Below are 26,168 nucleotides of genomic sequence, written 5' to 3' on the forward strand. Positions count from 1 at the left end.
GATCTCGTTTTAGGCATCATTGAGCTGTTGAGAAATGGTCACTATGGCTTATTACAGTTTATAGGGTGGAGGATCTTCTGACTGCCTGACCCAGCACTTTTTCGGCACTTAATCCCATATGCCCGGTATGATTATAAAATAAAGAAAAAGGCCTGATTAGCTTTAATACGCTGGAAGTGTCATGTGTCATGGTTCAGGACATCTTGGAGCTGTTTGCAGTGCTGCTGTCATGATGGAGTTAGTGCAGTGGAGTGTATCTGAAACACTGCTTTTCCCAAGGTCACAGCAAATTGAGATTTTGGAGTCAAGTGGGTCATGATGTAGCGACCTTAAACTGGCTCTCATATCTGCTGGGTGTTTAGACAAACACTTTACCACATCTTAATCTGTGAAGCAGGATTAACAGTGAGAAAGAATGGATACTGGAGGGGCGCAGTGCAAACTATGATTTTCAATTGCTATTTATTTTGAGATAAAACAATCAGCACAGTTTATTATTTAAGGGTTTAAAGGGATACTCCACTTTTTTTGGAAATAGGCTCATTTTACAACTCCCCCAGAGTTAAACAGTTGAGTTTTACCGTTTTCGAATCCATTCAGCCGAACTCCGGGTCTGACGGTACCACTTTTAGCACGCGTTCATGGAGATGGTGGCTGGCGTATGACGTAGGACGTAGCGTTCGTTCTACGCCACGACGCTTCCTACGCTACGTCCTACGACATACGCCAGCATCCATCTCAATGAACGCGCGCCGACCGCCACCGGAAGCCAGTTATTTTCGTTTATAAAGTTTTAAATATGTATATTTTTATGACAAAACCGCACGGATTACCCTCAGAAGGCCTTCGTTTATCCCCCTGGAGCCGGATGGATTATTTTTGAGAAGGATGCATGCACATTTTGGGACTTCAACGTTGTGGACCCCATTGCTTCACATTATAACCACTGAAAGATCTAAGACATTTTCTAAAATAACTGAAAATGTGTTCGTCTGAAAAAAGATTGACATATGCATCTCGAACGGCTTGAGGGTGAGTAAATCATGGCTTAAATATCATTTTTGGGCGAACTATCCCTTTAATGGAAAATAAGACAAAAAAAATAAATAAATAACTTTCCCACTAAAGAGAAAAGGTCAAAGGAATATCATTTGTAAAAAGAGGACAAGCGCTTTAGGACCTGCATAATTAAAGCTTTCCAGTGCACCTGGAAGAGACCTAAGTGGTAAGGCCTGAAAACGGATGCAGAGGTTACGTTATGACAACACGTTGTCAAAAATAAGTTAAGCAATTTTCAACTCTTTTTTTTTTTTTTAAGTCAGTTTAATGTAACTTAAGTTGAAATGATTTAAACATCCAAGTTGATTGTACCGTACTTAAAAGTTTAAGGCAGCAACTTTTTTTTTTTTTTTTTTTTACAGTGTACGTGAGTAACATTTGGTTTTGCTATGCTTCACAAAAATCAAAATGTGCTGCTGTTGTAATGTAAGCTATAGTAACAGGACAGTATTGAGTGTCATTGTTTGTCTGGAGCTGGTGTGCTTCTGGCGACTAACAATGAAATCTTGCTTATTTTGCTTCGCTTCAGCTATGATAGAGACATCCACTCTTGCATTGCATGTTTGTGCATTTTGCTGGCGATGAGGGATGTTTGTTTTGAAATGAAGGGAGGGATGTTTTTTTGGTATGATTTCAAATATAAACAGTGTTTCTCAGAAATCGCTTGCTGCATCTTTAAAGAGATGTGTCTTTAATCTAGATTTAAAATTACAGAGTGTGTCTGCCCCCTGAACAAGGCTAAGAAGACTGTTCCAGAGTTTGGGCGCTTAATAGGAAAAGGATCTACCCCCTGCAGTTGATTTTGGATATTCTAGGTATTATCAACTGGCCAGAATTTTGAGATCGCAGTGAACGTGAAGGACTACAATGGGAAAAGAAATCGCTCAAGTGCCAAGGAGCTAAACCATTCAGAGCTTTATAAGTAATCAGCAAGATTTTAAAATGTATGCAGCGTTGACACAGCCGGGCTAATATGGTAATACTTCCTGGTTCAAGTAAGACCTCTAGTTTTGGTTCAGGCAGGCAGTCACTTGACTTGAGTAACAGCAACCTCAGCTGTACTGCTCTGTTCTGCTTTAAATCTGAATTGTCTTTCTCCTGCTGTTTTATATCACTTGTTGCTTGTCAATGGTGGTTGAGACAGTTGCAGATTGCTTCCTGTGATAGTTAGACCCCATCTCACTTTTTTTTTTTTGGACCAAATCCCCCCCTAGAGCTGTTGACCATCAAGAATTTACAGATCTGTGAAATGAATACCGCGGGTCATTTTGTCTTGTAGGCCTTTAGAGCACATTGTGGCATCTTTGTGTGTTCAGCAGGACGATATGACACCCCTCACACCTGGCCTGGTGCCATCTTACTTAGAACAACATCCTTAATGATTCAAAGCATCTCTGACACACAATGGCACAAAGATGATTCCTCTCTTTTCACGTTTGCCCCCTTAACAAGTATCATTTGTGAACTCATTTGCACATTGAAACTAGCAAGCGCTCCAAATGGAGGGAACTCCTCTTTCACGTGGCCACTTTTTATCTCTCTGTGTCCACATGTAGCAGCTGCTACTTTTATCATGTGTTTCGTGTCTGTATGTGTGAGAGAGACCATCATTGTGTGTTTGGTGTCTAGGGATGGATGCTGTTTGAATTGGCCCCATCCAAAGTGACAGATGCGCTATGTGGATGTGTTTTGCTCAGCCATCCACTCTTTGGGCTCATATGCGCTCCCATGCTTATGCGTACACACACAGACAAGTGAATCATGCATTGGAGCATTGACCAACTACAGTGATTTCGTTTATTACAGTGTTATTCCTTTTTATATCCAGCTTACATGTTATTAGTGATGCTTGGATCAAAGTTATATCCGGGGGTCGGTTGGGCCAAGTAATAAAAAAAAAAAAACATTCTGATTAATTAATGGCGGGTTGGTTGCGGGTGGATGAGAAATCATTAATGATGGAAATATTAGCTATATTCTCTAAAATGTGAATGTTTAAAACTTTTTTTGTCAGGCACTAATTTGTAGACTCTCATTAAGCGTGTGGTTATTTAAGCAGCAATGGAGGCAAAACAGATCCGAGAGAAAATCCAAAAAGGAGAATAACAAACAATACAAAAGGAAGGAAAGGAAAGTACTGTGTGGGAGCATTTTAGTGAATCAAGATGAATCAAGTGCTGGTTATGTGATAGTGTGTAACGACTCTAAAGCTCTGTATGTATATGATGGCCACAAGACTCATAAATTAGCCTATATATGCAGGCTTTGCTTGGGCTGAACTTAAATATTTTTCTGTGTGTGTGTTCGGGAAGGTGCAGTGATGGAAATAGTGACATTCCAATTTAAGTTTGAAGGGAGTAAAGCCTATGTTTAGACTATTAAGCAAATGTAATTTTGCCAATGAAGAACTTTTACTTTAAATAAATGTTTGTTTACAAGCAGTCTACTTCAGTGTAATATATTAAAATATTATATGACGATAGTGTGGGGGTCTAAATCATCGAAAATCATAGGTTCGGCCCGGGTGGATAACTAATTTTTTAGAGCTAGAGCTAATCCGCACATCTCTACATGTTATGGTCTTCATGCAAGCAGCTGCTTTCCATAAACACCTCTCATGTTTGCCTTATATTCTCTCCAGAAGAGAAAGATGAAAGAACTGAATAACTTTTTGAGGTGCATTGATATGTGCATTGAGTGATGTTTGACACCAACAGGCAGAGCGGATGTTTCTGAGGATTCTGTTCTTGTGATTTAATGCTTAGGTTTAGGTTTTTAAATGTTCTTGGTGCTGCCTTGAGAGATTTTAACCACATTCACACAATACTCTAATGAATATCATTGTTTGGAAGACCACTTCATTTATATGTCCTTGGTGATTTATATTTCTGCTCAAATACAAGCAGAGCAAACGTGATGCACTGCTTGACATTGTTTTGTCTGAAAAATACCACTTTCTGTTTTGTTTTGTGTGTTTGTATTGTCAGAGCCCATCTACGGAGAGCCTTGGCACTTCCTATTAGCCCCATTGTATCGATCTTGGTTGCAGTTCCATTAGAATTCCACTGGAGGTGATCGCGGGCGAGTGCAGACTGAATGGGAGTCTATGGGGCTAGACGGCTAAATGTGTCTCTTTCACCCGTTGAGAAATCTCAGATTTTATTGTAGGTTTTGCAAGTTCAACATGTGTTATAGGTCGAAAGTTGAATGAACGAGTACTTATTTCTTTTCGATTTCTTACAGGTTGAGTTGTTGTTGCCCATAACACGCTAGCATTCTGCTAATGACGTCAGCATTCTGACGTCATTGACATTTTAAAAGACTTTTTAAACCAAATAAGTGACTCTAAAAAATCTAACACCCAGCAATGTGTAATTTCTTTGCATCTCCTTTCGAATACAACATTCAAATTACTAGACAAAAAATTATATCCTGAGAAAAGTGGATTTTGAGGGTTTTTCGCCATAGACCTCCATTCATTCTGCACTCGCCTGCGAGCGCCCCCGCATGGACAGAGACGTGTTACTGCAGCCAGTCCAGAAACCGGAAGTAACCAGAGAGTGCCAATTCTCTTCCTATTAGACATTCTCTGGTATTGTTTGGTTATCATGTGTTTCATTAATGCTATTTAAGCTTCAAAATATTCACAATCCGTACTATACATTCACTTTTTAACTTATGCCTGATAAGCTGTTTATTTTTGTCTTGTCACATTTACACAAATTAGATTACTTTAGTCACGTCATGTAAATTATATATTTTCCTAACTGAAAAATTTGACACCCCAAAATATTTTCCATAACACAGATATTGAAATAAAGTGAAACTGGAGCACTCATGCTCACAGTGGATGTTAAGGCCTTGTTTATGCTTTAAAGATGAGTTTTTAAGGGTCGATCACATGAAGTGTTATCATCACTCTGAGGCTTTGAGTGTATTACCCAGTGTTAAATTCATCATTCTGTAGCCTATGTGAGTTCCACTTTCTGGGATGGGCAGTGTGTCATCCCTCATCTTCCAGGTCAAAGGTGGATTCTTACAGCTCCAGCCATATGTTGTTGCATGACATGCTGAAGCTATGACACATCAGTCACTATTTTGTCCGTCAGTTGTGGTCCTGTATGCTGTATGTGACCTTTATTTGTCTTATGTTCATTTCAGTGCACCCATATTCACTGCTTTTTTTTTAATGCAGTAAAAGCACTTTAACTTGACAGGATAAATGGATTTATATGAGCTTATGATCAGAAATAGATTTACTCAGGTCTCACAGACATTCATTGATTCATTTGGTTCTTTTGGCACATTTGGCCTATTGAGATCCTGTTGCTGCTTTGTGCTTATGGAATTGTCACACTGTTTATATTTTAAGGCTTTATCTTAAACAGCCATCTTTTGTCAAAGTTTGAGGGAAAGCAGGAGTGTGTGTGTCTGACATGATGTGTTTGTGGTCAAAGCAGCCGGAGTGTGCTCTGTCGCTCTGATGCTGTTTGTGGTAGAAAGAATCATGTGCACCACTATATCTAGTCTTTTCTCGTCTCACTTCTCTTGTTCAGATGCATTTGTTTTTTAGCTGGAGGAATAAGCAATTATAAATCACTGCTCTTCGCAAACAAATTTTAGCCTCGAATGCATGCCGGTGCTTCCTGTCACAAAGGGTCGCCATCAGCGCTGACCTGATTGCAGCTCAGATACAGTAGGCTTGTAGGGAGAATGCTTTCAGTCAGATGCTTTATGTAATATTTGATGATGTGATGCAGTCGACACAAACTCAGAAGAGCCTCATGCTCCAAATAGAGGATGGCTCAGATCACCTGATCTGCTTTTGAAACATAGTAATAATCCATAGTTGAGTCACTCCAGATGTGCACATTGCCTATGTATTGTACTTTCTCTTCAGTTGAACATCAGCATTTGATCTCTGGGAGATCCTGTTATTGAGTGGGGCTGTTTTGTGCCATTGGCTGTTTTGACGACATCAGCTGAGCCAGAAAGCAGTAATTTACAGTTTAAAGCCATCTTGTTTGTTCTGTGTACCACGGTCCACAGGTGTGACACATTTGGTTTAACGCTTGGTCACATTGACCACAGGACACCTCTAGAGACACTGGCCATAGATAAAATGCTTTTGCTAACCTAATTATCCATAAATATGTACCCAATAGAAAATAGTATTTTTTTTTTCTCTCTGCTTTTTTCCATTCTATTTTAGTAGCTGTTAATTTTCTTCTTTTTTTTTTTTGTCCATTCTTCTGTGCAAAATTCCTTGAACTCTGTGATCTGGATCTTGCCAGAATACAATATCATCTGATTCGGTCTCTGGAATTTTTTCCATTTTCTTTTTTTGCATGTTTTAGGTCATTATCATATTAAACGTAAAATGTCTGAACATAGAAGGTTGCTGGTGTCTGTGTATCTTTATGTGCTTTGTTAGATCACCTCAAATTTTGTCAGGGCTAAAGCTGCTACTAGTTCAGCTGCTACACTGCTAGAACAATGCTTTACACCAAGAAACACTTTACACCAAAATCAGCTAAATGAATGACTGAATTGTGCATTTTGAGATTTTGTGATAAGCTGAATGAAAGAGAATCTTTATTAAACCTGTGTTGTTGAAATGTGTGTGACGCTGACTCAGCACTCTGGTTGAGTATGTTTTGGCCGTTGGTGGTGGAAGATCTTTTGTGACTTAGATAAGGACGGTTGCAGTGAGTCCATTCAACCGAAGATGGATCTTACCCAAAACAGCCTATGCGATTGTCTGTGCTCTGCCCTACAGGCAAATTCATGCAAATGACTTCTGGAAAACATATTGAACAGCTGTGTGTTTGTGTTTGTCAAACTGACTGCTCGTACCTCAGGCAAACAAACCGCAAAAAAGCACACTTGTCGTGTGTCTGTGAAGTGACACATTTCTTAGTGGGAATTATGGTGGGAATTGACCCTTATCTCTTTGTAAACCAGGTTAATTAATAAACCTGTTATACTTAAGGCATGTTTTAAATTTTACTATGCAAATATTTTTTTCTAAATGTCTGTTGAGTGCACTTCTCTTCAGGTTATGTTAGGTAATCGTTTTGCTTCCTGATGTTTGATGTTCATGAAGCACTGATTTATCCAGCAGGGCTGTGTCTGAAATCGTCCCCTATACCCTTAAAAAGGGCATTATTTGAGGGAACAGCCATTTGTAGTGGCGTCCAAAACCATAGTGGACATTATCGAGTGCACTCATTCAATTCCATAATGCACCGCAATAGCCTAACTATTGTACATCGTTCAACGGCTAGAGAATACCCATAAACCACTGTGACGGTCGTGCCGAATGAATTCCTGTGTCCCGCCAGAAGATGGGCGCGCCCGTAACTAAATCATCCATCCATTTTCCAAATCGCTGGTCCAATGTGGGTACAGCGTAATATCATACAGGCTTAATTTCCTTCATAAATGATTATTAAATTGTCATGGAAACTAGAATCTTAATTAAACAGAGTTCAAGATAAATAATGTCATTACTTTCATTTCAATATTTTCCATTCCATGAAAGTTTAGCTAAAAAGAAATACGGCTTCTGAAAGTTGCGGTTGGTGGTCAGTTTGTGCGTAAATGTTCATTTTTGACCATCATTTTCCAATTCTGATGTCTTTTCTAGCGAGAAATTACTATTGTGGTAATTAAATATTTGCTTAAATATCACCAAAGCTCGCTCTATTTTGCTGTAGATCGTTAAACCGTTACGCTGCCCCAGAAGTCTGTTCGAAATCAGTTTCGTGAGGTACTTTTGTGTGCAAATGAGACAAGTCAGCAGCCTAAGTTTTCGGATGCAGCCCTGACTGAAACTCCTGCTTTCTCATCCTCCTCATCATCATTTGGACATCATGCCTTTCTCAACCCCATTTCATTCTCCAAACATACAGCTGTCATCCTACAGTGAAGGCCCAGAAGCATTACTTTCGCAGAAGAGTTTCAGATAGTGTTTTTTGAGGTTATCACATAAGTCTCATGTGTCTGTTTTTACAAAAAGAAAGGCCATAGGTAGGGCCCTATGATTTCCATAATGTGGAAAATGCAGACCAGTCATAAAAACAGAATTTACTGTATAGCGTGGAATTTCACAGAATTGGTCACATTTTTTATGAATAAAAAAAGCACGTCAGTAAACTTAAATCAAGTCGCGATATAGACTGGTGTCTGTGAATATTAAACCGCAAAAAGACACACATTGAAGCACGCGTGATGCTTGCGGTGTTTTCAGCCTCTGCCGCCTCACTATATGAGGACATAAACACATGAGCTTCATCTCCAGAGCTGCTTTGAGTTATTTCATCAGCATTTTATTCTTTTTCATTTGTTTATTTATTTTTTTTTCATTTGAAAAAAAATATTGTCATATCATAAACATTATATCATAAACTCAACGGTCTTAAAAGGTCTATAAAAGTTTGGTTTATCTTGAAAGAAAATTTGAAGAAATTTTGATATATTACTGTTGTTCAATAGAATAGCTACGTCTATGGAAGTAAAATAATGTCAAATGTTTTTGAAATAAAAAGCCTGTTGAATTGCACTACTTGAAAAAAAAAAAATAGGCATTGCATTAACCATGCTTGCATTTTAATGCATTGTATTTTTAGGGCTTGCATTTTTATGGGCTGAAATTCAACATGGTTGTATATTTAAGCTGTGAATATTTCAATTAAAAACATTTCAAACACATTTTCATTATTAAAAATTCAATAATCCATATTCACCTTTTATATTTCACTTCCAAAATATTCAAACCGTTTTAAAATACAACCTATAATATTCAACAGGCAATTTTCGGTCCATTTTATTTCGCTTTGCAAATTCGCTTCCACAAATTCAGTGGTTCAAATTCGACAGTAAATTCAACATTGACGTCCAGGAACTGCAGGAAAAGCAATAGATTGCCGAGCATACTCTCCATCTGCTGTTAGTCAACCTCATCAGTAGGTGGTGCAAAAGCGCGTGTTGTTGACGAAGACCAGCAACAGTTAGAGCAAGCCATTCATTCATAAAATGAAAATGATTGTGTCAGTATATATGCGGAAAAGATGATAAAGACACAAAAGCTGTGTTTATGTTTCATTCAATAACTTCATTGTTACTTTCCCTGTGTAGCCTACATGTTATCAGCTTTCTCTACCATGAACAGGATTATTTATCGGTTTCCCTCAATACCTCATACTCAAGGATTCCCCTTCCGTCGGGACAAAACGTTTAACGTAGCTTATGGACTAATGCAGTGATATAAAAGTCCAAACTCGCACCTTATTGGGGATGTAGGCTGTAGGCTACTATATAGGCTAGATGGACTAAGAATATGAACTAATATATATATATATATATATATATATAATATACAGTGCAATGCAATAATGAGTACACCCTCTTTGAAAAGTAACATTTCACACAATATGACAAGGAACACAAATATATATTTCCAAAATGTTCCCAGACTAAGTTAAACACGGGTTCTGTTGTGCCTTTGAACTCAAAACAAAGGCTAATAATATAACTTAAATTATTTTTATTTCAGTTTTAGTGAAAAACTGATCTTCTTGTAGCCCTCACCTCTCTTGTGTAAAGCAATAATCCGCTTTCTCAGATCCAGAGACATTTCCTTGCCATGAGGTGCCATTGCTGACAGCAGGAAATGGGAAAGGGTGGTTTGCTTTAGGTAACAGCCTTTTGTAGGCAACTGCCTAATTAACACCTGTGTACTTACTAATTAGACTCACCTGTGGTTAATTGTTTGTTCAGGTCCACATTGGTAGCCTAAAACGTTGCTTTACTCAGAGCCCTTCAGTGGGGTGTACTCATTTCTGCACCACCCCACTTTCACTAAAACTGAAATAAAAATAATTTAAGTTATATTATTAGCCTTTGTTTTGAGTTCAAAGGCACAACAGAACCTGTGTTTAACTTAGTCAGGGAACATTTTGGAAATATATCTTTGTGTTCCTTGTCATATTGTGTGAAATGTTACTTTTCAAAGAGGGTGTACTCATTATTGCATTGCACTGTGTATATATATATATATATATATACATATATATATATATACATATATATATATATATACATATATACATATATATATATATATACATATATACATATATATACATATATATATATATATATATACATATATATATATATATATATATATATATATATATATATATATATATACATATATATATATATATACATATATATACATATATATATATATATATATATATACATATATATATACATATATATATATATACATATATATATATATACATATATATATATATACATATATATATATATATATATATATATACATATATATATATATATATATATATATATACATATATATATATACATATATATATATATATATATACATATATATATATATATATACAGTATATATATATATATACATATATATATATATACAGTATATATATATATACAGTATATATATGTATATATATACAGTATATATATGTATATATAGTATATATATGTATATATATACAGTATATATATGTATATATATACAGTATATATATGTATATATATACAGTATATATATGTATATATATACAGTATATATATGTATATATATACAGTATATATATGTATATATATACAGTATATATATGTATATATATACAGTATATATATGTATAGTATAGTAGACTATGCCTACATGTATTAGCTTAAACTGGGAAGAGTCATAGCACTTGCATATTGTTGTCCTCCTATTGTTAGTTTAACTGTAAATCGCTTTGGATAAAAGCGTCTGCTAAATAAATGACTAAATGTAGCCTAATGTAAAATTGGCTTGACATTGGACATTCGCACATTTAGGGACCGTCTCAAAAGTTGCATACAACATTGACATACACGTTTCTAACTTCAATAGCAAACTTTAATTTATTTGAATAAATATCAAAAATCCAAAGGGTGCGCATTATGCCTGACACCTACATGAACACTTTACAGTTGTTTTTATGACTGTAAGTCGTTCTATTCAAATGCTATTGAAGTTAGAAACGTGTATACCAAAGTCGTATACACTTTAGAGACGGTCCCTAAATGTGCAAATGTCCAACGTCAAACCATCTTTATGCCAGTCTATCACTGGGAAACGTTTAGCATTAAACTTCCATCTGCTTGCCTGCGAGTTTGGTCTTTTACATCACTGTAGTCCATTAAGCCACGTTAAGCGTTGTATATGTCCAGCAGGGGAATCCTGAAGTATTGAGGGAAACTCTAATAGCCTGCATGCAGCACATCACCACAATATAAAGTTAAGGCAACTAAACAACCAAGAGAAATATATGTCAACCTCAAAAATGTAACATTGGATCTGTATATCCGCATCGGGGAATAACATTATAATCTTGTTCACGGTAGAGAAAGATGCATGTAGGCTACACAGGAAAAGTAACCATGAAGACACTGAATTTAACATAAAACCGCCGTCATAATAATCACAAATACACTTGCATTGGTGTTAAATGAGTTTTATGAATGAATGGCTTGCTCTAACTGTTGCTGGTCTTCGTCAACAACACGCGCTTTTGCACCTCCTGCTGGTGAGATCGACTAACAGCAGATGGAGAGTATGCTCGGTAATCTATTGCTTTTCCTGCAGTTCCGTTGAATTTACTGTCGAATTTGAACCACTGAATTTGTGGAAGCGAATTTGCAAAGCGAAATAAAACGGACCGAAAATTGCCTGTTGAATATTATAGATTGTATTTTTAAACAGTTTGAATATTTTGGAAGTGAAATATGAAAGGTGAATATGGATTATTGAATTTTTAATAATGGAAATGTGTTTTAAATGTTTTTAATTGAAAAATTCACAGCTTAAATATACAACCATGTTGAATTTCAGCCCATAAAAATGCAAGCCCTAAAAATACAATGCATTAAAATGCAAGCATGGTTAATGCAATGCCTATTTTTTTTTTCAAGTAGTGCAATTCAACAGGCTTTTTGTTTCAAAAACATTTGACATTATTTTACTTCCATATACGTCCCAATGTAATATTAAAGGGGAACATGGCAACTCTAGCCATTTCTTCACTGATTTTCCCTTTTGTTGTCGCGTTTTCTCAACGAGCTCCCCCTACAGCTGTGGGCCGTATATTTCACAACACTGTAGTAAAAAAAATCTCACTTGCGGCACCCTCCTCCCCCTTTCTACCGCTGCTCATGTGCATTTGTTATTATGGGAGCCGTCCAACTTTATCGTGTGGAGCTATGTCTACGAGGTGGGTAATACATCATACACAGTATCATATGGTGTGTGTGTTTATGTTGAATTGCCGTAAAGCAGTTTGTGTTTCTCGCTCGTTCTCGCTTCTCACGAGACTTCCTATTTCCAACTTACCGGGACGTTAGTCCCCATGTTGCAAGGTTGGTTTTCCGCCGGGGAACGCTGGGGGGTGCGGGAAAAGTCACCATTCTCACCAGAACAGGTTATTTAACCATCCAAATGATTTCTAAACAGATTTATTAAGTTGAAATAGTTGCCAAGTTCCCCTTTAATACTAACAATAATAATAATGAATAATAATTATTAAAACTTTATTTAAGGAATACATTTTTCTTCCATGTTTTAATTTTAACAGCAAAGCTCTGTTATGCGGCACTTTGTTTGACAAAAGGTTTACAACAAACTGAATTATTAATCCAGGACTGAATGTAGGCTAATTGTTAAATAACAATTTAACAGTGATAATAATGTAGCTATCATTAGCCTAAAGTTTAGCTAAAGCTTAAGCCGGTAGGGTTGGGAAATAGCCAATTGCCAAATAAATCTGAATTTTTGGGCTAAATGGCGATGTATGGTATAATCTGAATATTTAATTATTATTTTTCTATTTGAATAAAAAAAAAAACTATTTAATTTAAAAAAAAAAAAATTATATCCTGATCAATATTGTCCTACAAACAATGTTCATATTGAAGGTTATAAAAACAAACATAGTGTAACCTTGCTGTCTATCCAAAAAAAAAAAATCACATTACATTCTAACATTGCAACATTACAATCTAAAAACAAAATAATGCTTTTTAGAGAAGTAGTTAAATTTACTAAACTTAAAATAAAAAAAATAAAATAAAAACAAAGCTAATATCATAAAAATACACATGTAGGTTTGAAATTCTCTAGCACATTTATGTTCACCAACAACAACAAATATTCAACAACAAATATTTTAGCTAAATATATTTAGAATTTAGTGCTAATGTATATTTTAGTCAGAATAATTGCGCTCCTATTCTATTGCTCTCCGTCTGTTCGGCGCGCATGCACGTGGCGGCGCTCGTTCACGGAAGTTTAGCTTGCAGAAAGCGACCACTCATGACAGCAAACTGGAAATATTGACTTTCTAACATTTACAGATGGAGTCTGTACATTAATTATTGGATGTCACTTCAGCTTATGGCTAAATATTTTTAGAGGTATATTTGTTTCCACCAATTGCTGCACAAGTGAAGTTTACGTATGATGACGAAAGCACGTTAGTGCGAGCCCTCCCGGAACCCTTAGAGAATGCATTGCAGTGCCTGCAGTTCGATCTTCGATCAATCTTTGAATGTAAGTCTATGGGAACACTCTGGGCAATTTTCGGCCATAGTGAAATCGCCCAAAAAGAGGTGGGACTCCACAGAACGTGACATGACGCTGATTGGACTATATCCAGAGGCAGAACAACAGTGAGTGACTGCTAGCGTAACACTGTGGTTAAATGAGATTGTGATTGGAAAAAGTCCCTTTCACACTTTGGTGGTGCGTCACCCGATCGCCCTAATGAAGAAACCGCCGCTGCCCCTCACCCATAATGCTGTTCTAAACCTGTATTCTTACTTTTTCAAATACTTTCTCAAATTGACATGTTTTGCAGAAAGTTCACAGTGCTCTCTGCCATAAAGTACATGAGGACTGTTGAGTATTTCTAGTATAGCTCTGTGGCCTAACCAGAAGTGAGACAGATTCCAGCAATTTTTCTGTCAACACCAGACACAACACGATTATGAGACACGACAAAATCAGTTAAAACTCACAGCCAATCAGGAGAGTGTGGGCAGTCTCTCTCTGCAGGAGCACTTTACTCTAAACAAAATGGATGAATACATAATCTAATTCATTAATATTACACCATTTAATCATTATTAAAAATACATACTGAGTGACTAATACAATACACTTGTTTGTTCACATAGATAAAATATCCATTGTCGCTTTTATAATCATTACCTGAGATTATAATTGTCCTAATTTGTATGTTCCAGCCACAATGTCGCAGAAATTAAATTTTTTCCACATGTTGCGGTGTCAAAAACATGACAAAAACAGCACTACAACAGTCTGGTTAGACACAAACAAACAAATTCGTATAAACTTTCATTTGAAAGTGTGTAATTTAGTCCTGGTGTCCTTTGGATCAGGATCACATGGATCAGGTTTAATAAGGCTCAGAAGTGGCATGAATGCATTTAAATTCATGATAACAATGTTATGAGATTGTGTTTTAAATAGGTTTTGAATATAGAAATATTAAATTATTTAAATAACTGAAGTGATAATTTAAAAATGAAACTAAAACCACCAGTAGGGGGCAGCAAGTCACTGTCTTTGTCACTGAATCATTCATTAAATCGATTTGTTCAAACGGCTGATTCATTCAGGAACAAACAATGAATCTCTTATTTACATTGTTTCTGTACTTTGTGAGAGGATTTGTGAGCTTGCATAACTCAGCACTGAACAAACTTAAACGCCTCTGATTGGCCATTGTGTTTCAAGAAATCAACAGACATGTCTGGGATTGTGCAGGCTGCATTGCTCAACGCAGCAAAAACACACTCTCTACTTTTCTCATCAAGCTTTCCAGAGTGCAAAGTCTGAAAACACAATTATGCACAGGCGGGTTTGCAAAATCTGTTTGGCCAATATGCTGTTATTAGTTTTAACTGAGGCCCATAACTGAGGTCGCTTGCTTTGTTCCTGAATGAATCAGCCGTTTGAACGAATCGATTTAATGAATGATTCAGTGACAAAGACAGTGACTTGCTGCCCCCTACTGGTGGTTTTAGTTTCATCTTTAGCACCCCCTTAGAACTGGGCCTGATCGGGCCAGTCGCACTGGTTCTCCTAAATACTTTTTCACAGTCGCATGCAGTAATTTTGAGTTGCAAATGCAGTCGCACTGTAGATCCCTGCTTTTAAATCTTATCTCAAGACATATTTATTCTCCCTGACTTTTAACACACCTTAGTATGTTATCCTGGGGTTTCTTTGCATACTGTTGATTGCTTATTTGTTTGTTTATTTTGTTTTTTACTTTATCTTTTTTATGTACATTGTGTTCTTTTACCTTGGTTGGGTTTAAATGTGCTCTATAAATAAACATTTTTGCAGGCGAGCCTCCGTTGCTCAGGTGTGTCATCCAGCATCTGGCTCTTCAGTGCTGTAATGGAAATAGTGTGCAATCATGTGTGATAACCACTAGGTCATACAGATTATACACATGCTATTAAGCTTCTTATGATCATGGGAAACCTAGAAATATTGAAATGTCTACATCCTTCTAGTTCCGCTTTGCTCTGCAGTGTTTCATCAGGTCGAAACTGTTGTGCTTTGTGTTGCAGCATTATAACATTAGTCTGTCTGTTATGGGCTTTATTAGAGTTGTTTGTATGCTAACATGCATAATCGTTCTAATCTGTTCATTCTAAAGATTGCAACCTGACATACAAATGGAAATATGGCAGTCTACATAAAATGATTAAAACTGTACAATCATTCTGAATGAAAATCATAGAAAAGAGATGGAAACTGGAACATATGCTTTTAGCATATTGGGTTCAATCAGTGATTGACTTGCACAAACTGACTCTGCTTTACTAGAATTGCATGCTTATTTTAATGAGACTGCTTTTAATGCCAAGGGCTGGGTTGATTCATTGGAGCATTTGTGGACATTTTTACATTTCAATTAAAAAATATGAGCATACATTAAGAAAGAAAGATTAAAATGTGCACAATACCAGTCTAAAGTCATAGTTTGCTTTACATTTCACATTTAAAAAAAAAAGGTTTTGGATTGAGGTCATTTGAATGTAGTGAAACTGTTTTCCTACCATGTAGATAATTTACTGTGATGTGCAGTTTTAGAAACACTCTTCTCATGCGCATCAGACAGCTGTTAATCTCATATTGCATTACAGCTGTGTGAATAGTTTTGACAGATCATTGTGGCGGGAATCTTTTAGTGTAACTTGTTAATCTGTAACTGTCTCTCTTTCTCCAGAGAATCCATCTGATGCTGATCTGTGGTTACTGAACAGTTGCACAGTCAAAAACCCAGCAGAAGATCACTTTAGGAACTCCATAAAGTAAGTTTCTGTAACTCAGTCACTGCATGACTGCATTTGTGTGTTTACTTTAGGGTCTGGAAAATTAACGTGAATTTCTGTGACTTAAATGTAGGGTAGACCATTTAAAAAAATAATAAATAAATAAATTATAGACACTTCTTGTTATATTGGTTGAAACGTTCTTCACATCATGATTGAAATCAATAATAGAAGTGGTTTAAATATTAAAACATGTACATATAAAGTCATGTGAAAGAGATAGGACACCCCATGAAAACCTTTGTCTTTTTCAACATATGGACATTGGATCTTCATTTTAAAGGAGAACTCTGGTCAATTTTAACATTGAGCTCATTTTTTTGTACATTTGGAGTGCTGTCAGTACAGAGAACAACGACAAAAATCGGTGTTGCCTACACCATGTTATCCTCTTTTTAAAATTTGCACCCTGTTGACTTCAGTGGGGCACGTTTTAAACCTGCTTTTAGCCTCTTAACATCCTTGATGTGTCATTACAAGTGCACCGCCAATGTGAGTGATTCCTTCAGAGTGAACACAGTGAATCTGACTGCAGTAGATGTGAAAGATATGAATAAAAATGATGTTTATTCAGCCAGCGCACATACCTGTATTTACATCCTGTTTTCGGTCAAAGTCCATAGTAATCGATTGTCGAGTTCACGCGCATAGGTTTAGTACCTATGATCACGCGCATGAACTCGACAATCGTTTTGCACACCCAACGTGAGTGTTTTGGGGGTGAGGAAGATTTCCAATTTGTAAGAACTAGTCGACGGGCTAACAGTGTAGAGAATGCTATTAATTGAGATTGGCCTCTTGAGACCCCAACCTTACTGTGTACCACCCCAAATATTGCAATGATAGGATCTGGATCAATATTCTTTTTACAAATGTAGGTGAATGTATTAAATATCTCAGACCAGAATGTGCCTATGCTTGGGCATGACCAGAACATGTGAGCCAGAGAGGCAGGGGCTTGGTGACAGCGCGTACAGTTGGGATCCACATTAGGATATATTTTGGCCAATTTGGTCCTAGAGAGGTGCAGGCGATTAAATACTTTGAATTGTATCAACCTGTGCCTAACACAGATAGACGATGTGTATATTTTATGTATAGCTCTTTGCCAAATTTCATCCGTCAATTCTGTGTTTAGATCCTCCTCCCACTGTACCTTAAGAGACAGAAGAGATGGGCATTTCATGGCCTGAATAGCAGTATACAGCCGGGAGACACCACCCGAGAAATGGGGCTTGACCGTCAGACAATGTTCAAGAGGGCCGATATTTGGTTTTAAGGGGAATGAACGAAACTGGGAACGGACAAAATCACGGACCTGAAGATACCTAAAAAAATGTGTTTTTGGTAAACTTAATTCATTAACCAAATAGTCAAAAGAAACGAACGTGCCATCTACAAAAATATCTCCCACACTGTTTATGCCTTTTCTAGCCCAGGTGAGAAAGGCCGTATCTATAAGCGATGGCTTAAAAAGAAAGTTTGAGGACAGAGGCATAGACACCAAGGCTTGTATGTGACCAAAATGTTTGCGAAATTGGGTCCATATGCGTAAGCTGCCTCTTACAATAGGATTGTCCGTATGTGCACCCACTGCCACTGGCAGTGGAGCACACAGCATTGAGGCCAAAGAGACGGACGAGCATGAATGTTGTTCCATTAGACACCAACTCGGACTACTCCCACCAATAGAAGCTCCATACCATATTACTAATTTGTGAATGTTTGCAGCCCAATAATAGTATAAAAAATTTGGTAGAGCTAGTCCAGCATTCTCCTTACGTCTCTCGAGAACTGTTTTCCGTACACGAGGTATAGTTTTGTTCCATATAAATGTACTGATGTGCCTGTCAAGCTCCTTAAAGAATGATTTGGGTATGAAGATTGGGACTGTTTGAAATAAGTACAAGATCTTAGGTAGCGTTACCATCTTTATTGAATTAATACGTCCAGCCAAGGACAGGGGCAGAGTAGACCAGCGATTAAGGTTCTCCTTGATCTGTCCTAAGGCTGATTTGAAGTTATTTTGGAATAGGTCCTTATATCTACTTGTGACACTTACTCCCAGGTATGTCATGGGGCCCTCTGTAGTCCTGAATGGGTTTGAGTCAAAGGATCGATTCCGAGCCAAAACATTAATTGGGAACAAAACACTTTGGTGAGGTTAATCTTGTACCCAGAGGATTTACCAAATTGAGAAATGGTGTCTAGGCATTCTGGGATTGAAGTCTCCGGATCTGATATAAACATCAGCAAATCATCGGCATACAATGACACTTTATGAACCAGGCCGCCCCTCGTGATACCCCGTATATTGTTATTACATCGCAATGCTGCGGCAAGTGGCTCAATGACCAGATCAAAGAGAAGAGGGGACAACGGACAACCCTGTCACGTCCCTCTCTGAACAGTGAAATATTGCGAATTAAAGTTATTAGTCCTCACTCTAGCTTGGGGTGCTGCATACAACGTCTGAATCCAAGAAACAAAGACTGGACCAAAGCCGAATTTGCTTTAGAGTTTTGAAAAGGTGTCCATACTCAATTCGATTGAAAGCTTTATGCGCGTCTAGTGAAATCACTATTTCTGGTGAGTGAATCGAATGTTTAGAATATATTATGTTAAAGAGGCGACGTAAATTGTGAAAAGACTGCCTGCCCTTTACAAAGCCTGTCTGGTCAGGATGCACAATTTTTGGTACTATAGATTCCAATCTTAAGGAGAGAATCTTTGTAAGTATTTTATAATCACATGTGAGTAGGCTGATCAGGCGATAAGACTCGCATTTAGTGGGGTCTTTGTCCTTTTTGGGAAGCACAGATATTGTGGCTTGGGTCATAGATGTAGGCAGCTTCTCTTGTTTGAGTGATTCATTGTAGACGAGGCACAGTAAAGGTATCAACTTAGAGGCAAAAGCCTTATAAAACTCAATTTGATACCCATCTGGGCCTGGTGCCTTTCTATTTTTCATTGACCTAATTGCTTGACTAATCTCAGTTTCAAATATCGGCTGCTCAAGGATGACCTTATCCTCCTCAGCTATAGTCGGGAGAGTTACATTGTCAAGAAATACATGGTCACTAGGATTGTCTGAAGAATATAAGGATAAATAAAATAATCTGAACTGCTGGTTAATGTCTTTGGGGTCAGGCTTAACTTCTCCATCCGCAGTTTGTATTTTTGTAATAAAATTGGCAGCAGAATATTGACGCAGCTGGTGAGAGAGTGACCTACTTGCCCGCTCTCCATGTTCGTAAAAGTTTTGTCTAGATTTCAGAAATTTCTCTCCTGTTTCCGTAGAGGCAAGAAGATCAAATTCAGTTTGTAATGTTATTCTTTTTTTGCGGAGGTCAGCTGTAGGGGCCGAGGAGTGTTGCTGGTCAACATCGTGGATTAGATTGATCAACTCATTGTAGCGTCTAGACCTGCTTCTATTAAGACGAGCAGTGTATTCTATTATTTGACCCCTAATATATGCTTTAAGAGTTTCCCAAAGTATTAAAATATCGGTGTCTGGCAGCTGGTTAGTTTCAATAAAGAAATCAATCTGTGTTGAAATAAAGTCTACAGTACAAATGTTTAAATCATGTTACAAATGTTACAAATGTTTCATCAGACAACAAAGATGTATTAAATTACAAAAGTTTTTTCTTAAAACTTTTAAATCACCCATTAACAACACAGACCCCTGCTGGTCCCTCCCCAAATGAGAGACTGCACCCCCCCAACCTCCCAAGCCACTATGAAGTTTCATAGAAAGAAGAAAATAAAACTTACAGAGTGTAGCTGAGGCCCCACACAAACCTTATAATAACCATTTAGCTGAACATCTATAACATTAACAAGACTAATTAGAACCATTACTCAATATCCCTGTGTACATGGAAGAGAGAAGGAAAAAAAAGAAAAGAAAAAATCAAGTTATCAGTAATTTGATTTCTGCATATGTTAGAAAACGATTCTAAGTGAAACATGAAAAACCAAGCAGACATATATATGAATTATTGTATATAAAGAAAAATAGAAAATAAATAATTAAATGAATAGATATATAATAATAATAGGCCTACTTTAAAACAGTCAAATTATCCATACTTGTTTCCTACATATATTAGAAGACAGTTCTGAATGAAACATGAAAAAAAAAACCCAAAAATCAAATAACGCCTCAGTAGTCCGCATATGCAACTAGCCATCAGTACACCCACTGTCCAATGTCACTGAACTGATCCAATGTCCCATGGCATTACATTGCAGCGATATTGATCCCCAACAACAATTGGTTCACTCCAATACTCCCACCAAATATACCGAGGTATGTAGCCGAACAAACTCCCATATTAATCACTCATAAGTCCCCTGACGAAGGTAACCGCCTTCTCTGGGTCAGTAAAGCTCTTCTGCTGGCCGTCCCGAGTCATAATCCTCAGTTTTGCAGGATACAACAGCCCGTATTTTACTCCCTCGCATTGCCGTAATAACTGTCTCACCTGTCCGAAAGCCGCTCTCCGTCGCGCCACATTCTGCGTGTAATCAGGGAACACTCTGATAGTGTCGCCATTTTCAGATACAAGTTTTGGAGATGTAACAGCCTTTCGTAGAATGCTTTCCTTCTCTTGATAGTAGTGGCACTTGACGACAAAAGCTCTCTGTGGCTGCCCGTCTCCCGGGGCTTGCTGCAAAGTACGGTGAGCCCTATCAATAACGGGCGGCTCATCCAGGCCCATCACTTTTTGTAAAAGTTTTGCAACGAAGGTGCTCGCTGAAACGCCTGCCTCTCGTCCTTCTTTAACCCCAAAGATGCGTAAATTACATCTCCGTGATCTCGCTTCCATATCCTCAGTCTTTGCCGCCAAACTCACCACCTCTTTTTTCAGTTCAGCCACCTGCTGCTCCAGATTAGCGATAGCATCCGAGTGAGTGTTAGCTGCAGTTTCCAAGCCTGCGGTGCGCTCCTCTAGCGCGTTAGCTTTGATGTTAGCCTGATCGATTGCACCCTTCAGCTTTGCACCCTTGCTTGCGTATTTCTTCATTTTGCATCTCTGCTTTCTCATCCATTTTCGCCAGCAGTTCGTTTCTTAATGAATTTATTGCTTGCAATATAGCTGACTGCCCCGAGCTCGTGCTTTCTGCTGGTTCGCTAGCTTTAGCAGCCTTCCTCAGGTCCGGCATGTTTATAAGCGGCTCAACTCGATTAACAGAATAAAAACAAAAATTCTAAACCTCGGGATAAACAGAGAGACTAATATTAGCGTAGATGCCATTCTTATGATGTAAAATGATGGGAAGTGTTCCCGGTTCCGGCTGATCTAATCTATGCAGCCTAACATTGAATTATAAAAGTCTATAATGTGTTGTGTATGTGTAACAATAATATTGTTGAATATTAAATGGACAAACTTAAATTAAACTAATTAGTTCAGTCAAATGAGTATTTAGCACTTTCTTTTTCTTTCAAGTTCACAGAACTGATATATTTTAAGTAAACTGATCTGTTTCATTGTTTTGAGTTTTATGAAATGATTTAATTTAAACAAACTTAAGTTTAACTGAAATGGCTGGGATTTCTATTTCCCAGCATGCTTTGCCGATGGCACTTGAATGGGAGAGTAAATGCTAAAATTAAGTGTAATATAATGGTTTTTTTTGTGCAAGATTAATGTTAAGTGGGAGATTATTGATTAATGTTTTGTTATGCTAATTTAGATGAATTTCTGTTAATGTTGGTTTTAGGATAGTTACCATCATGGTGACAAGTGGTGCATGCGGCTTGATTTGAGAGCAAATAAAATCTTTATATTGTTGCACTCATGCAGCAAGTGCTGTATAACATACTATTGTTAGCATGATAACATAAGGCGCTTTCCGACCAAGTAGTTACAGGAACTTAGTTCTAGGAACTGTCCACTTCTAAACAGTTCTAAGAACTACTCTCCCCCAAACTCGGTTTTGCTGTTTGCGTTCACACTGGCCAAGTGGCCATAGGAACTGGTAGGAGGGGTAAGGGAGTGATGCAAGCACGGTGACTTTTATTTTTATTCCTCCAAATGGAGTTCCTAGAACTAAAATCGTTCCTAGTTCCTGCGGTGCGAACACGCCGACATCCGGGTAATTTAGCCAATAGTTCTAGGAACTGTGAAAAGGTTCCTCCGGTCGGAAAGCGGCTATAATAGTATGTTAGCAAACTAGCTTGTTAAAACTATAAGTTAATACTAATGAAAGTGTTCACATTGAGATTACATGAAGGTTTTAAGTTAAATGTATGAAATAGTGTACTCTGATTTTAATTGTTCTTAACTTGAAATGTTTAAGTACAAACTTAAAATCTGCCAGTTCTGCTTACTTAAACTTTGAATTTCAAAACGTAAAAAAATTGAGGCAATCGATTGCCTTAAATTTTATGAGTTCTGCTAACTTATTCGGGTTTACAGTGACTGTAATGTACACTATGGCTTTTGAAAAGCTTTAATGTGTGACTTGAATCAACAGTGCTCATTAATGGTTGTTGAGTATTCTCAAACAAAAAACAGTATTCCTTATGCCACAACGAACAGAAAACATTTTCCATTATAACAGAGTTAAGGTGCAGTAAAATTATCTGTTGTTCTGTGAATGTTCACTGGTGAATTCCAGTCATTTCAATAAGAATCCACACGATCAGCAATTTCGTTTGTGGTCAATGTCACTATGGGACCCAGGGTTTACTGGAATTCGCTAGATTTGACCAACAGAAAGCTGCTTGAAAGTGACTCCTGTGTGAGCTGTGCTTCATACATTACGTCGCTACACTGCTGACAATGGTCAATGGACTTTTTTGCCTGTGTAATTTCACGAAATTCACAAATGTGACCACACCTTTACTCGCTGCAACATAAAATGCAATCAATAATAAAATCTTCACAAGGGACATGTGAGGTACTTAACGAGTTAGAAAAGTGAAAAGGTACAGCAGATTCGTTTTCCGTTTGTTTTTCCTCTTTTCTAGTGGATGGTCCAGGCACTTCAGTGATTTTCAGGTTTACAGGAGGATTTTTATTCTTGTTCAAACTTGTATTTCAGCTTACCGAGATCCCTGCAAAGAACAAAATTTACTGTTAGTAAGGTTATTAAAGTGATAGTTGTGAAATTTAAATAATTTCCTCAGCCTTGTGACGTTCCAAACCTGTTTGACTTTCTGTCTGTGGAACCCAAAAGCAGATCTCAGGCATAATGCAGCCCCAGTCACCGATCGCTTACCGATCACTGCATGAAACAAGCAGAAATAAATCATTCATGAAACCATTCTTATGTACACTTGTCTAGTTCAATGCAATGCAACAATTTATGTAAAAATGGTTAAGCTCCAAAAATGTCCCAGAAAAGATCCTAAAAATAATCAATGAGTTCACAACTCATGTGTTATGGGTTGTGTTGTAAGTCTTCTGAAGCCATATAACAGCTTTTTCCTTTTTTTTGTTGAAAAAGACTAATCTTTAAGTTAGAATTCAGTTAAAATGTCTTATATTCAAATGCAAATGATAAAGATATAAGAAAAAATGCATAGCATTATTGGCGCCAAACCTGTGATATTATTTTTCTGAGTAACATTGAGATTTGAGAGCATGAGGGAAGATTTTCAGAGAATAACTGATTAAAAAACACAAGTACGCAGTCAAACAATACAATTTCACACAGAGAGTTCATAGTAATAAAGTACTTGCATGTGGTGCAGGTAACTTACTGTAATTCAATGTTGCCACTGAAATGTTCATATTATTTTAGAAATGTACTGGTTGTTCTGGGGAAACAAAAGAACAAAGCTGATTATTCACAACATAATATTTATTAACCAGTAAATGGCTTTAAAATGGTATTTGAGAGAATGAGGGCACCTGTAGTAAGTAAAGTTAGGCTAAACAAAAACAGACCAAACTATATTAACCTGCTTTTGTTATTCATAACAAACGCCAATGACGACAGCAGGAATCAGCTAAATTAGTTAGGCTATATCAGCACTTTGAAGACACAGTTGTACAGAATATGTTGAACTGAATGACTAAATCAAAGACAATAAGTCTCCATTTCCATTTGTCATTAGATCAACGTAGTTAGCATCGCGGCTAAAACCTTCATACCAGATACTGTGCAATAAACGAGTGGTAAACACTGTAAAAACGTAGTAATGTATAATAAATTTAGTTATATATATATATATATATATATATATATATATATATATATATATATATATATATATATATATATATATATATAATGTATATATGCATGTATGTATATGTATATGTGTGTGTATGTATATGTATGTATATATATGTGTATATATGTGTATATATATGTATGTATATATATGTATGTATATGTATGTATGTATTAGGGATGTGCAAAGCAGCCGGTATTTGTATCTGTATTTGTATTTGTTGAGGGGGGAAAAGTATTTGTATTTGTATTTGTATTTGTATTCGAGTAAAATTCTAAATAGGTATAAAAATCCATTTTACACTTCTAATTTACGTTATAGTGCAAGTATTCTTTAATTATATCCATTATCATAATTATGGATATGCAATATTGGTTGATGTTTTTCCTTAAATCCAGCAATGAACATGTAACAACGAATGTCAATGAAAAAAAAAAATAACATAACAGCCATTACCTACGTTAACGTTACTCTGTCAACAGCCTTGTCTAAATTACCGAGCTAACAGAGCTACTAGTGTTGTCACGGTACCAAAATTTTAGTATTCGGTACCAATACCAGTGAAAATCCACAGTTCTCAGTACCAATTTCGGTACCAAAGCTTAATTTAGATTAAGTTTACATATATTAAAGTGTATATCACGGTTACAATGATGGAAACTGTATAGTATTAAAAACACTTTACAATAAGATTCCATTTGTTAGATAACATTAGATAAAATGACCTAACAATAAACAATATTTATATACTGTCGCAATTATTCTCCTTGGGGTTAATTTAAAAATACATTTTTAAAATCAAAAGTTAACATTATTTAATGCACAATGAATGAAGTGAACAAACATGACCAATCAAGTGTTTGTATTAAATAACATTCACAAACATTAATTAATGTTGTAAAAATGTATTGTTCACTCAATGTATTGATGTTAGACAACGCATTAAGTGATGTTAATGGATGGTATCTTATTGTAGTGTTACCAAACTATACAGGAGATAAAACGTGTTTTATTTGACTTGACTGTACTTTTATTTAATCCAAAACTGCATTCATATTTCATTTTAAAAGGGCTTTTTAAACCTGCTAAGAGTTATCCAGCCAAGAATAAGCCTAGAACTATGGTTCGCACCGCTTTCTCCTTTCCACAAGCGCTTGCTCTCTCGTGGCGTCTGTTGTTGCTATGCAACCGCGCCGCTCATTTGAAATCTGCACGCGCAAAAAACACGCTATGTGAACGGCCCCGTATGACAACGTGACATTAGCCTAATCCAAAATATTACCATATGTGGCTCTTTCCTCCTTTCTTATCAACAATTGGATTTACAGCCACCACATCAGCAGCACCGCCGGTCAGGAAACGCAGCTTTTTGAAATAAAGTTTTTCTTGTTCCCGAATACAAATATTTTTAAAGTATTTGTTCGAAATAAGTATTCGTAAAAAA

The 26,168-nt window shown here is 36.8% G+C and overlaps 1 protein-coding gene across 2 annotated transcripts in view; it reads left to right on the top strand.

Annotated features, from left to right (window-relative positions):
- Window positions 1–26,168, top strand: part of cdkal1 (CDK5 regulatory subunit associated protein 1-like 1) — a 390,498-nt gene that overhangs the window by 61,396 nt on the left and 302,934 nt on the right. For both annotated transcript variants that reach the window (XM_084088459.1, XM_084088460.1), the window contains one exon: window positions 16,422–16,506. In XM_084088459.1, coding sequence (XP_083944585.1) covers window positions 16,422–16,506 — 85 coding nt within the window. The remainder of the gene's footprint in view (window positions 1–16,421; window positions 16,507–26,168) is intronic.

This window comes from Abramis brama, assembly GCF_963993115.1.
Source record: "Abramis brama genome assembly, chromosome: 17".
Taxonomy (NCBI): Eukaryota; Metazoa; Chordata; class Actinopteri; order Cypriniformes; family Leuciscidae; genus Abramis; species Abramis brama.